The 12,249-nt window shown below is 37.1% G+C and overlaps 1 protein-coding gene across 2 annotated transcripts in view; it reads left to right on the top strand.

The window, feature by feature from the left end:
- The window catches only part of LOC121313068 (rab effector MyRIP-like), a 187,260-nt gene that overhangs the window by 162,716 nt on the left and 12,295 nt on the right, over positions 1-12,249 (top strand). The window contains exons 11-12 of one of the 2 annotated variants that reach the window (XM_041245207.1): positions 2,079-2,255; positions 10,365-10,550. In XM_041245207.1, coding sequence (XP_041101141.1) covers positions 2,079-2,255; positions 10,365-10,550 — 363 coding nt within the window. Of the gene's footprint in view, positions 1-2,078; positions 2,316-10,364; positions 10,551-12,249 lie in introns of both variants that reach the window. The other variant, XM_041245206.1, reaches the window with a different exon arrangement.

Here is a 12,249-nt window from a genome sequence, read left to right as displayed (position 1 = left end):
GGCACTTGTGGGTAGCCTTGCTTTGACACTTCTGGCCAGTTCGTCCCATACAAGTTCTATGGGATTGAGGTCTGGAGACTGGGCAGGCCAGGTCATTTTAGATTGAGTTGTCCTTCACTTTCCTTCTTCACCAGATAATTCCTGCACAACTTTGAGGTGTATTTCAGGTCATTATCTTCCTGAAGAATGAAGGACTGTCCAACTAGCCGTAATCCTGATGGAATGGCATGCCTCTGAAGTATGCGATGATAGCCATGCTGGTTGAGCTTGCCATGGACTCGGTAAAGAGCACCAACTCTGTCACCAGCAAAGCAACCCCAGACCATGACACTGCCTCCTCCATGCTTGACAGTGGGAACCACACATGCAGAACTCATGCACTCACCCTCTCTGCGTCTTACAAATACTCGGCGGTTGGACCCAAATATTTAAAATTTTGACTTGGTTGTCAAAATTGGTCCATAAGACCGACTTCCACTCCTCAGACGTCCAGTTTCTGTGTTTTTTGGCCCAGGCAAGTCTCTTCCTCTTATTCTGCACTCTTAAGAATGGTTTCTTTACAGCAATTCTTCCAGTTAGGCCAGCTTCACGCAATCTCCTCTGAACAGTTGATGTTGAAACATCTGTACTTCTAGTAGCTTTTAGCTGAGCTTGTATTTCAGGGGCAGTTAATCGCCGGTTTCACAGACTTGTGACTCGAATTAACTTGTTCTCTGATTCTGAGGGAACCCTTGGCCTGTCTGACCTTGTTCGGTACTCATGAGTGCCAGTTTCTTCAAATAGTTTGATGGTCTTGGTCACAGCAGTTATAGACGCCTGCAAAGTTCTTGCGATTTGTCTTAAAGATTGACCTTCATCTCTTAAAGTAATTACAGTCTTTTTTCTTTGCTTAACTGACTGTATTTTGCCATTTTCTGCTCCCTTACATTCAGGAATGACAAACTTGTGCCTATGCTACTGTGACAAAGTGCCCGCCCCTGTGTATATTATCTGTTATGTGTTGCATGTGGTGTGTTTAAATGTTGGTGTATAGACATTGGTACACGGGATATAAACGGGTCTGTGTAACACGAGTGTTTAAAATGTATATGTGTATTTAGGCACGAGGATTGCACAGCACTTCACGTGCAAGTAAAATGTAGTAATATGTGAGCACGGGGAATTGCACTTTATTAATTCACGTGCTGGGATTCAAGTGAATAATTAATTGGTAATTGAATCCCAGCACAACAGTATATATAGATGCACGTTGTCACATACTCGCGGTTGGGTGTTCGGTGAGTGGAGAACGGGAGCGAGAGAAGGAGAAACTTAAATATATCAATTGCTATTGCGTGCTGGTGGGACCAGCACGATACTTGTTTATTTAAAACTCACCGTGTTTGTGAGTGTGTCTGTCCGTATACCGTTTTGTTAAGTTTAGTCCGTTTTTGTTTGTCTATTTATTTTGGCGTAGAGTGCTGTGTCCTGTGTTTTTGTGTTTGTGAAACCTGTTTTATTTTTCAATAAACCGGCGCCAGCAAGCGCCACCATCATTTCAGCTCATCTGTCCTGTTTTATTTATTTTCCTGCTTCTGGTCTGACGCCACCCACTCCGGCCGTCTTTGTGACAGCTACCTATATTTTATAGTAATCATGAACCCTCACTTGTTAACAATAATTGGTGACAAAAGGTTAATTAGGTAACATGCTAGTTAACTCAGAGAACATCTAACAAAGACACTTTTATATTTAGGCCAGTGTTTTAACACTGTGTTATACACATTTCAGACTTATAACCGACTTGGCCTTCAGACTGAAATCCCCTTCCTTTGAGTTACCATTTCATTGAAATTGACAAGATTTACATTTTCATTTAAAAATTAAATTTTTGAATGCAATTCACTCATGATTATAAGCTTATATAAGTACACGTATCATATAATGAAATATTATGTGTTTATATACAAGTTTATAGATATATAAAATTAGATAGGCATAGATAATCATGAAAAACCTGGTTTCAAGCAGGTGTACTCAAACTTTTGACTGGTACTGTATATGTAAAATAAAACTTCTGTTATCTGTTTGCCAAGCAGTTCTATGATGATTCACTGGGAGCAGGTGCTGTTGATGAAGGCTTCCTTCCACAAAGAGAAGCAGATGCCTTGGAGATGAAACTGAAGTCAAAATTATCTGAGCTGACTGCTAATGTGAGCGATAATGAGTCTTCTTCAGGAGAAGAGAGAGAGCAGGAGGACGTCAGACTGATTCAGGTACCACTGGGGAGCTCCTGTTGTGAAGAGAGACAAAACATTCAGGAGGATACTAGGAAGGTAGAGAATCCTAAAACAAATATTTGTTAACTATATACTTAGGGAGCCTTTTAAAATCTGGAACAGCGGTTTTTGAGTGTGTTACTTTTTGTTTTTCATTTTGACCTGTATAAATCTTCTTTCTATTTAAATCTATTTATATTTATTACTATAATTAATGTTCTGTTTTGCCATTTAATTGATTTAGCTTAAATAGAGTGAAAACAACCCCTCTTACTGCTTGAGAATGTGTATATAGTTCAATAATTGAAAGTTTATACACTGTAATGATTCATATTTACAGTATTTGGTACAGTGATAAATCTTGAAGGGTTGTCCCAAGTCGTGGTTACAATAAGCTGGAGCAACCTTCTCCTGACTCTATCTCAAACCTGTCCGCTGAGGTGACAAGTCAACACTCATTTTTACCAGGGCTCACCCACATGTGGGCCACTTACATGTGATGTGCCACAAACTTAAAGTACAGCACAAACTGTACATCCACACTGGACTGACTTCAGTTAAACTTCTTGTAATAATAGTTGCCGTTGGTGCAAACAATGACCATTGGTTGCTGCAAACAATGACCATTGGTTGCTGCTAATAGCTGTTTTCAACTTTTTGTCTTGTTCTAGAATTGCTAATTGTCCTACCAGCAGTTGGTTAGTGGTAGGGGGCTTTAGTGTTTTGGACCCTATACCAGGAGCTAGGGGTGATGGGGACGCAAGTGTATTTGTCTGTGTTTACCAGTGTCAGTTGCAGGGCAATCTTTTTCTGTCTTCCACTGCCTTAAAGCGTGGCTACGTAAGAAGTCAGGCGTGACATTCTGGACACAATAGATTTCCATTTCCTTATGAAAAAAGTCATCAACATGACACAGTCATACCTACAATGACTGCTGTAAGTACAAAGCAACTATTCAACAAATAAACAAGACATTTCTAAATTGCAGTATTTAAGTTGATCGTAATATAATATGCAAATTTTTGGTGTGTTTTCTCTCAACATTTTATGGTAAGCATATTATAAACACTGTAGCAAGGTGGTTAAAGCATTGTTTTAGTAAAATGTTTAACATACTAGCAACTGAATGCATGGCTTCCATCATATACAGAGTTTTTGCTCAATGGATTTTAGCACCCCCACTGTAAAGGTTGTTCCAGCACCACTGCCCTATACATTTAACTACATGTTTCTGTGCCACCACCAATCTGTTTTGTATAGCACTGGTTTGCCTTTACCTTAAAAGATTAAACAAGTCTGTATCTAGCAAAAAGTGTTTTCTTTATAAATCACTTACATAAAAAAGACAGAAAGAAGCATCAAAAGTGTTTACCATTTGCTTCCATCCGAGTTTTAGTTTGAACATAGAACTTGACATTAACACAGAATTAGTAATGCTCCTGCTTTTACTCACATGCCAAACTAAGTAATATCTCCTATTGTGACTTCAGGTAAATGGAAATTTACTATTCTTTTGATGTTGAATGGTCTCTTTCTTTTCTCTCTGCATACTCAGTTTAACTTTCCGTGCATTTCCTTCTGAATTCTTCTCTTGCTATTATGCTGCACAGGATGGAGAAAGTACTTTAAAACTTCAACACAAGCTACAGTTCTTATCAGTCTTGCAACAGGTGAGGTTTTTCCAGAATGATTGAAAGTTTGATTATGGTGATTCTTTTATTTTTACATGCCTCTGCTGCGCAACAAAAAAAAATAAAAAATGGATCGCCTAATGAACAAATCCGACTGATTTCGTATTAAAATGCCACCTCGTACTCTTCACTGCCAGTTAGTGGTGACTGTGTGGAAGGTGAGCTGTATACATCGAAGAGTGTTATCTGTGATTTTTGTTTTTTAAATTTGGCGAGTTTCCTGTGAATGCACAACTAACAAGAGCACAGGCATGTGTTGCGTGTATAGTTCCGTGCATACATTTATGTTGCCAGAGAACAGCTGATATGAATGCAGGAGGAGACACCACCAAATTTTTAATACTGAAATATACAGGCTTCCTGAAAAGCATGTGAGAGCTGCTGATAGTGAATCACAGTAAATTAGTGAGACCGTAGCAGAACTACTACAACCAATGACATGGAATAAACACATTTATTTTTATGTGATGTTTTGCTCATAGTACCATATTACAGTGTGATGCATCATAGCAGTAATACCAGGAAAATATGGTTTACTAAGATATGCACAATTAAAATGTGTCAACCAAAATGTATTTCACGGTATATCATTTTTTTACAGTACTAAGTTAGCTGTAAATAAAATGCATAATATAACAATTGATTTGTAAAATGTTATACATAAAAAGCAATATACTTGCGATGCAATAGTAAATACAGGTAGGTATTTAGTAATGAACAATACTGACCATTTGTACTAAGAAAAACCTGAGCCTGTTGCTGATGTTTACAACCAGGTCCAGTTTCCAAAGAAATTTATTTGGTTCAGTTAACCCTTTCTTAATATGCAGTGGACTGTGGGACACTCTGGTTCTTTATTATTTGGGGGTGTTTTAGTTACAAATTTGCTGGGACTTTCTCCCAAAATAAATCTGAATGTAAGTGGACTTGGACCAGAGTCATGTCCAGTTTTTCTTATTGTTACACTGACTTTTATAGTATAATAATGGCGTCTGTCCAACGCAAAGAGAAAACTGCTCAGAATACTACCTGGAGGGAACTGGTCTCTCGCTGGTGCCTCTTAACCAGCAGAGATGAACCCTTATGAAGGTAGTCCATTAATTATATTGTATCCAAATTGGCATGGGGGAAAGTTTTTTTTAAGGTGTTTGGGAGGAAAAACAAAGCATCCACATGGTTTGTGAAGAAGTGAAATACCTTTTTTAAACAATCCATTGTGTAATAAGCAAAAGGTTTTGAATAGACACAGTACATGTGATGTACATGTACAAACATTGTCAGACCTACATGTCAGTATCAGGATGTATCCTACATACGGTTCTTCATGCACTGACATGACAGTATTTTACAAAGATCTTCTGGCAACTGAATTATAGGTGAAGGGGGTAGTCTTAAGATAATGACCCCCTGGTCCTTATGTGGACCAAGTTGGGGGACTGGGTCCCTTTTACCCTGTCGCAGTGTCTCTGCAAAATGTGGGGTAATTTGGTAAAATGGTAGAATTCCAAATTCTTTAAAAAAAATTTCCATTCCTTTACATAGGTAATTTAATGAAAGGTGCATTATAGTAATTGTATTTGTATATGTACAGTATAGCAGAACCCTTTGGCTAAAAAAATGATGCAACTACCATATTTATTTTACCTCTAATGTAAGATGCAGCCAAAATTTCCCACCCTCAATTTAAGGAAAAAATAAAAAAAAATAAACCTCAAATAAGGATTAATTTGCAAATTCACAACCTCAGTTACATGTAAGAGCCATTTATACAAAATAATACTCAATGTTTTGCAATGAAATGCTACAAACTAGGCATATTGGTAAAGTATATTGTATATTGGTAAATGAACATGCCTGTAACAACAACAGATCTATCCTAATCGTCATCCTCTGAGTTAGATGTCCTCTTTATTACTTGATATTACCCATACAATGTCATCTTCTGTTCCGTCGAGCTGGTCAGATATGTACAATTTTTTGAAGGGGTGCACCAGAGTCTCTGGGTTTTTTTTACTTCCATGCTTTAATAATACACACACAAGAGGGGCAGCGGTGCACGCTGCATTCGTCCAGTTGGCATCAGTTGTGTATCACAGTTCACAAGCCATTCCTGATAAAGAAAATGGCAGATCGATTCGAGATCGGGCAGCAACCTTTTCGTTCGTCTTTTCTCGGGAAGTCAGTCATGTTCCTATTTGTGTGCTCTTTTAAGATGCAGGCCATTTTTGAGAAGAAAAAACGGTTTAAAAAGTGCGAAGGAATACGGTATATTGTTGGCTGACATTTTCCGTGTGGGGGAGTATCAAACTTTCTAGGGGGTGCAGTGAGCATTCAAATAATACCGCAATTGTAGTAATAATACAAAATTGAAAACTCTAAATGTGAATTTTACAAACATTTTTTTTTTGATCGTTATTATTTTTGTATAGTTTTATTTTATACTGTGACCTATTTAGTCTGGAAAACTTTAATAAAGCAGAGATCCAATCAAGTTCAATTTAGTGTTTAAGAATCAGTGACAATTCTGTTCCCACCTATACCCTTAATTGTTTGGTATTTAATAGCTGGTGCTCACTCTGTTTTCTGTTGAGTAAATAACATGTTTAATTGTATTTAATTAATACCAAACAACTTAAACCCTCTTAAAGGGAATTAATCAGAAAATCTGAGTTCAGTGTTTTCTCACCCTTTTAAAATAAATTATCACTTCTTATCTTCGTAATGAGACATTGGATACTAGAGCCCAGAATACGATTAGTCCTAAAATTAGCTGTAATAAATGTGAAGCATTTAAGGGGATCGTGGCTATTACGACTATTTTTTATGATAATTACATTTTTTATGAAGTTTTGAAAGGTTTGTAACGAAGGACTGCTCCCTAAAGATATTATGACATCTGTCAGAAATCTTAAATAAGAATTTTGCCCCCTCTTGTGTTTGATTCATTTGCATCCCACTTCCCCACATTCACTCCCAAAGCTTCCTTAAGGTCCAGTCTACTGGGGTCTACTGTCGAGCTGGTCATGTGATGGACCCTAAAACCAAGTGAGGCTGAAGTAAATGTTTCAAACTTTGATGTTGCTAATCATCAATAAAGAATGTGTTCTATTTAAAATGTTGGTGTTGTCCTGTTTTAGTTAATGTTTTGGGGAGTGTTTCACCTAGCACTACACAAAAACAACAAATATCTGTCCTACTGACCCCTTGATAATCAATAAGAATCCACCAATGTACTTTACTTTTACTGAATGGAAACCATAATTCATTGTTGAGAGATGATAATATTTAATGTAAAGAGTAGTGCTAAAAGTGTAGGTTCTAAAAGGAAACCCTGTCAGTGGCAACAGTGGGGGCCAACTTTTTGTTTCCAGCTCTGGGTTCAGAGTGTGAACCAGTTAAGTACCTTTTTTCAGTTAATTAAAATAAAAAAATAATTCATCATGTTCCCAAAATGTAAAGTAAGTCGTGAGAGCTTTTGAGTATCGAATTTCTTTTTGTCTAATTTGATACTTACGGGTTTCATAATGCACTAGAAATTGTTGACAGGCGCTGGTAGCTCGCCATCTCCATTAGGAGTGTTCTTTTCTAAAGGTAACAATCCTTTCACAGCTTGTTATTGGTGCTTCTCTGTCTGAGATCAAACACTGTTACTTGTATTTTCCTTCATTATTGCCCTAATTATTATTTTTTCCTCCTGGAGTTGCTTCCCACCTGTATGCTAACTAAAGGGGCACATAAAGAGGATTCAATTCTGTTTTACAGTGAAATGTGGCATAATATACTGAAAGCGTACTAAACATTGCATGTGCTTGTACAGTTTTTTGGTGATTTTACCGTAACAGTACATTCATTAGGAAATCATTCAGAGTACTGAAGTAGCATGTCCACTAGAACCAGTCTATGCTCTGCGTCAGGTGCTCCGTTTAATATGCACAATGTAATCTGATTCAATCTAAGCATATTCCCAAATGCTAGCTACATCGTTTTTTGTCACTTTGTGCTCTTTAAAAAAAAAAAAAAAAATAATAATGTATTTGAATTTCTCAGTTGTTGGTATGCACCTTATTGTTTCCCCTCCTTTCCTTGGTTGAATTTCTACATCTTTATTTTGAGTGCTTTTTTCTTTCTTTTTCTGTAATAGCCTACTGTGCTTCTAACCTAAGCAGAAAAAATGCTGCAAAACAACTCACATTCTGCATTTTAGTACAGTTTTCTCCACACCACATGCCATAGCTGAGAATGTCCTCAATTTAAAGTTGGGTCGTGTCTCAAATAAACCCATTATGCATGTTTCAAGCAGTTCTTTGATACATTTGTGTACATCTCATAAACCCAAAGCCTGCCTTTTTAAGAATGTGAGCAGCAGTGCCTGTTACAATATTCACCAAAGCGGGTTCCTTCATTTTAAAAAGGATTAGCATTTAGATCAGAAAAAACTGCCAGGATTTTATGAACATCCAATTCCTCCCATCTGGTGCGTATGGATGCCGCTGCTTTATTACAATGCACTGCGTCTTGTTCATTCAAGCCACACATATCTTTAATGACTGTTGTGATGGCTGAGCATTCATGTAGTGCGAGTATCTATCATTTTCCTATGGTTCCAGCTTGTGTTTTACCACCCCTATTGAGGCTTTGCTCCAGAGCCATGTTGATCTAAATTTGATTACATTTCTGATTAAATTGGCAAACAAGGTTGTTTCCCTGCGTAAACTGACAAATCTGAAGATTTAATTTTCTTTGCAACATTCTGTTGCCCAGTCTACAAAAAAAAGGTATACGATCCAAATTAAGTTGGGGAACATATCTGTGATTGAACCAAGGTAAAGCTCCCATGAACCATTCCGTTAAGCACGAGTGAATGTCAGAAGGATGTCCCCCGTATCAAGGTCCTTGTCCCAAAAGGCAGAACATGGTGCTGAACTTTATCAAGACTATAAATCAGTGACCTGGTGTAATTACGTCTGTCTTGATTATACACATTGCCCTTAAGGAGAGCTGCAGGACTGCTACATCCATACAACAAGTCCTCCAATCATCTCTCTTTAGGATAGTGGCCAATATAGGCAAGGAATGCCATGGCAATATGCAATGGCAGTGAATTTCCTTTGCTTTACAGTAGATTGCTTTATCAAAACTGATATCAGAATGTTTCTGGTCCTGCTGCTATGTAATCTTCCTAACATTAAACTAATGTTGTTTACTTTATTCAGCTAGAGAAGCTGACAACATTGGAGAATATCCTACCTCTGTTATGTAGGGATAACAGCGAATATCTTTGCATTAAACCTGCTCGATCCAGGAACTTTCTGTGTTGTTGTTGCAATGCTTTGCTGAATATCAGCTTCATTTAACTTAACAGGACACAGACATGCAAGCATCCACTCTAGATCATTAAGTACTGCATTTACACTGCAGGGGGGTCTACTTAAGAATCATTCCATTTGTATGTGGGCAGAGTGGCTGCCTTCCATGAGTAGAGAAGTCCCATTACTTTCCAGGGGGTTGGCTCCATATCAATTTCCGATGCCTCTGCGAGCCAGAGTACGAATAGTTATACACTGTCCTAAGGAACCCTGTGATGAGTATGCCTCGCCTTGCTGAAGCTTTATTTGTTCACCAGTAAAAATACAGCGGGCTGTTCCTAATGAAGTGGCCAGACCCTGTATTTTATATATTACATGCCCAGGTAATTATATGAACTATATTTCACACTATTTATCAATATTTAGAAATATAGCAATATTTCTGTGGAGCAGTCATTTAATACAGTACGTATTATTCACAGAGCTTAAAAAAATATTAATGGAGCTAATAATTAATAACAGCATACATGACCTTCCTTCCACAACTTTAGTTAGCAAATGGATCATTTTTACCATAAAACACACACAGACACACATGTATTTATGTATGTATGTATGTATGTATGGGTGTTTGTATGCCAAAAACATGAGAATGTGGCTGTTGCCACTGATACCTTACCCTAATCTTTTTCACACAACTTTGTAGATGTTTTATGCTTTTTGTGGTTGCTATTTTCTTTACCAAAGTACTTCAGAGAAACAGAACTATTTTATTTGTGTACTTTGCTGAGAGTGCTTTTTAGTGTAAGCAATGGAAGTGTGATGTTTTTTCTAGACCTGCTCCAAACAAGCATGGCTGACAAACATGTATGATTGTACTGTATACATGTGTAGTTGTGTTAGATTTGTGTAACACATTAGATTTCATTTATGAATCTATTGTGCATTATTTTTAAGTAGGTTGATGATATTTTCCTGAAGGACGAGAGTGTTTGTCAAAATTTTGGTTTTTGATGGTTTATCAAGTTTTTTTAATAGCATACTGAAACAAAATCATGGACATTTTGTTTACAAGCTGTTTTTTTTTTGTATGTGTTTACTTGAAACAGAAGTATTCTGCTGTATCTCTCTGCAACATTACAACAGAGGTCCTCAAAATAATCAATGCTACAGAGGTGTTGCTTGAGGAAGCTACAGGGGACAGTGACTCTCCATCACTGCAGGACAAGGGGAGACTCGGTGAGGAAACAGACACTGTAAAATTTCAAGAACACCTCACCAAACTGGAGGAGAATGTAAGTCTGCTTTTGTATAAAAACCATAAGCCCTCTTTTAAGGCTGTGTTCACACTGGGTCTGTTTAATGGGTTTGGTATGTTTAGAGAGTTGGTCCACACTCAATACGGTTTGGTGTGAAGTGTGAACAACAAAGTCCACTTGGATAATTAACCATACCGAGTCCACGTACAGAAGTAGTCTCGGTCCGTTTGGCAAACAAACCGACTCTGATTCGCTTGCCAAACCTCAATGTGAACAACTGCTGGACTCAATCCTTTTGCACATAGGAAACTAACTATTATAGGGTGGGCGAAGCTGGCGCCTGGCGCTTCTGCCTCTGGAGAGTTCTGCTCGGAGTGCTCGGTGCTACTCATGAACATTGCAGTTTTTAACTTGACTAATACTTGCTTTAAAAACTACCATTTCATAAGTATCATCATCTCAAGCATTTTGAAATTGGTAAAAAGGTAATCAAAATATGAATTGTGTCCAAACTACACATTTAAGTATACTGTAATATAGTAATTGAAGATACACAGTAGTCTCCACGTATAAGAACACCTCCTAAGAGAATGCTTCAACTAAGAGAACACCTTGTGATGAAACAGATTTGTCTCATTGTAAATGCTGCCTGAAGGAGTATGAACTTCACTTAAAAGAACACCTTTTTTGGTACCGCTATCGATTTTGAATTGATACAATACTGTTTTGTAACCTGATACCTCATCGTCATCAAACTTAAATTCAAATGGTTTATTCAGTCTTTTCAAATGTGACTTGTCATCGCAGGAGTGTCTTGAGGCACACTGGTTGTTTTTTTAAATCTTTCCAGAACGATCATCATATCATTACCTTGTTTTGTATTCTGATTTCCACGAGTACACATCGCTACAAAATGGCATGTAAACAAACAGTGAAACACACCCCTGTTGTGAAAAAAAACCTGAATCAGACACAAGTCGCTGAGCAATTAGGTGTTTTCTGTTCTGGTGATTTGCTTCACCATTAAATAATGCTGTGCATGTCTTGAATATTGCTCCTGCACATGTATTCATAACACTGTGTAAAAAAAAAAAAAAAAAAAAAAATTGTTCCTGGGTAGTAAGTGTTATTTCCTAATTGCTTATGCCTCAAAATTATAGAAAATGGCTATTATTCCCCACAAACTTTGCTTTTGTGACCAGGACAGTGATAGTTCAAAATATCACTATTTCCAATGGGGAAAATAGGCAAATGTGTGTCTTTTCGTTCACATAAAGTCAGAAAAAAACAACATATGAATCCAAATTAACATGTATTTATACTAAAGTAATACAAAGATGACTACAAAAGATTTAGAAGTGAGTAGTTTTTCGAGATTTACATTTATACTGTATTTGCCCATTTTCCCATTGGAAATAGTGATATTTTGAAATATCGCTGTCCTGGTCACAAAAGCAAAGTTTGTGGGGAATAATAGCCATTTTCTATACTTTTGAGGCATAAGCAATTAGGAAATAATACTTACTACCCAGGAACAAAAATTGTTTTACATAGTGTAATTAATCTAGAGCTGCTGCTGCATTTTTTTAATGTGTGTAGAGTGACTGTGTTAATATAGTTTGACAGTTTTACTAATGTTAGTTTGTCTGTTACTTTATTATTATAGTTTATTAACATAGTTTATTAACACTTGCCTATTGCTTTTCTCTTTCTTCTATTAATTTCATATATCCAT

The sequence above is a fragment of the Polyodon spathula genome, chromosome 3 (assembly GCF_017654505.1).
Source record: "Polyodon spathula isolate WHYD16114869_AA chromosome 3, ASM1765450v1, whole genome shotgun sequence".
Taxonomy (NCBI): Eukaryota; Metazoa; Chordata; class Actinopteri; order Acipenseriformes; family Polyodontidae; genus Polyodon; species Polyodon spathula.
This window is presented reverse-complemented; position numbering and strand designations above follow the sequence as displayed.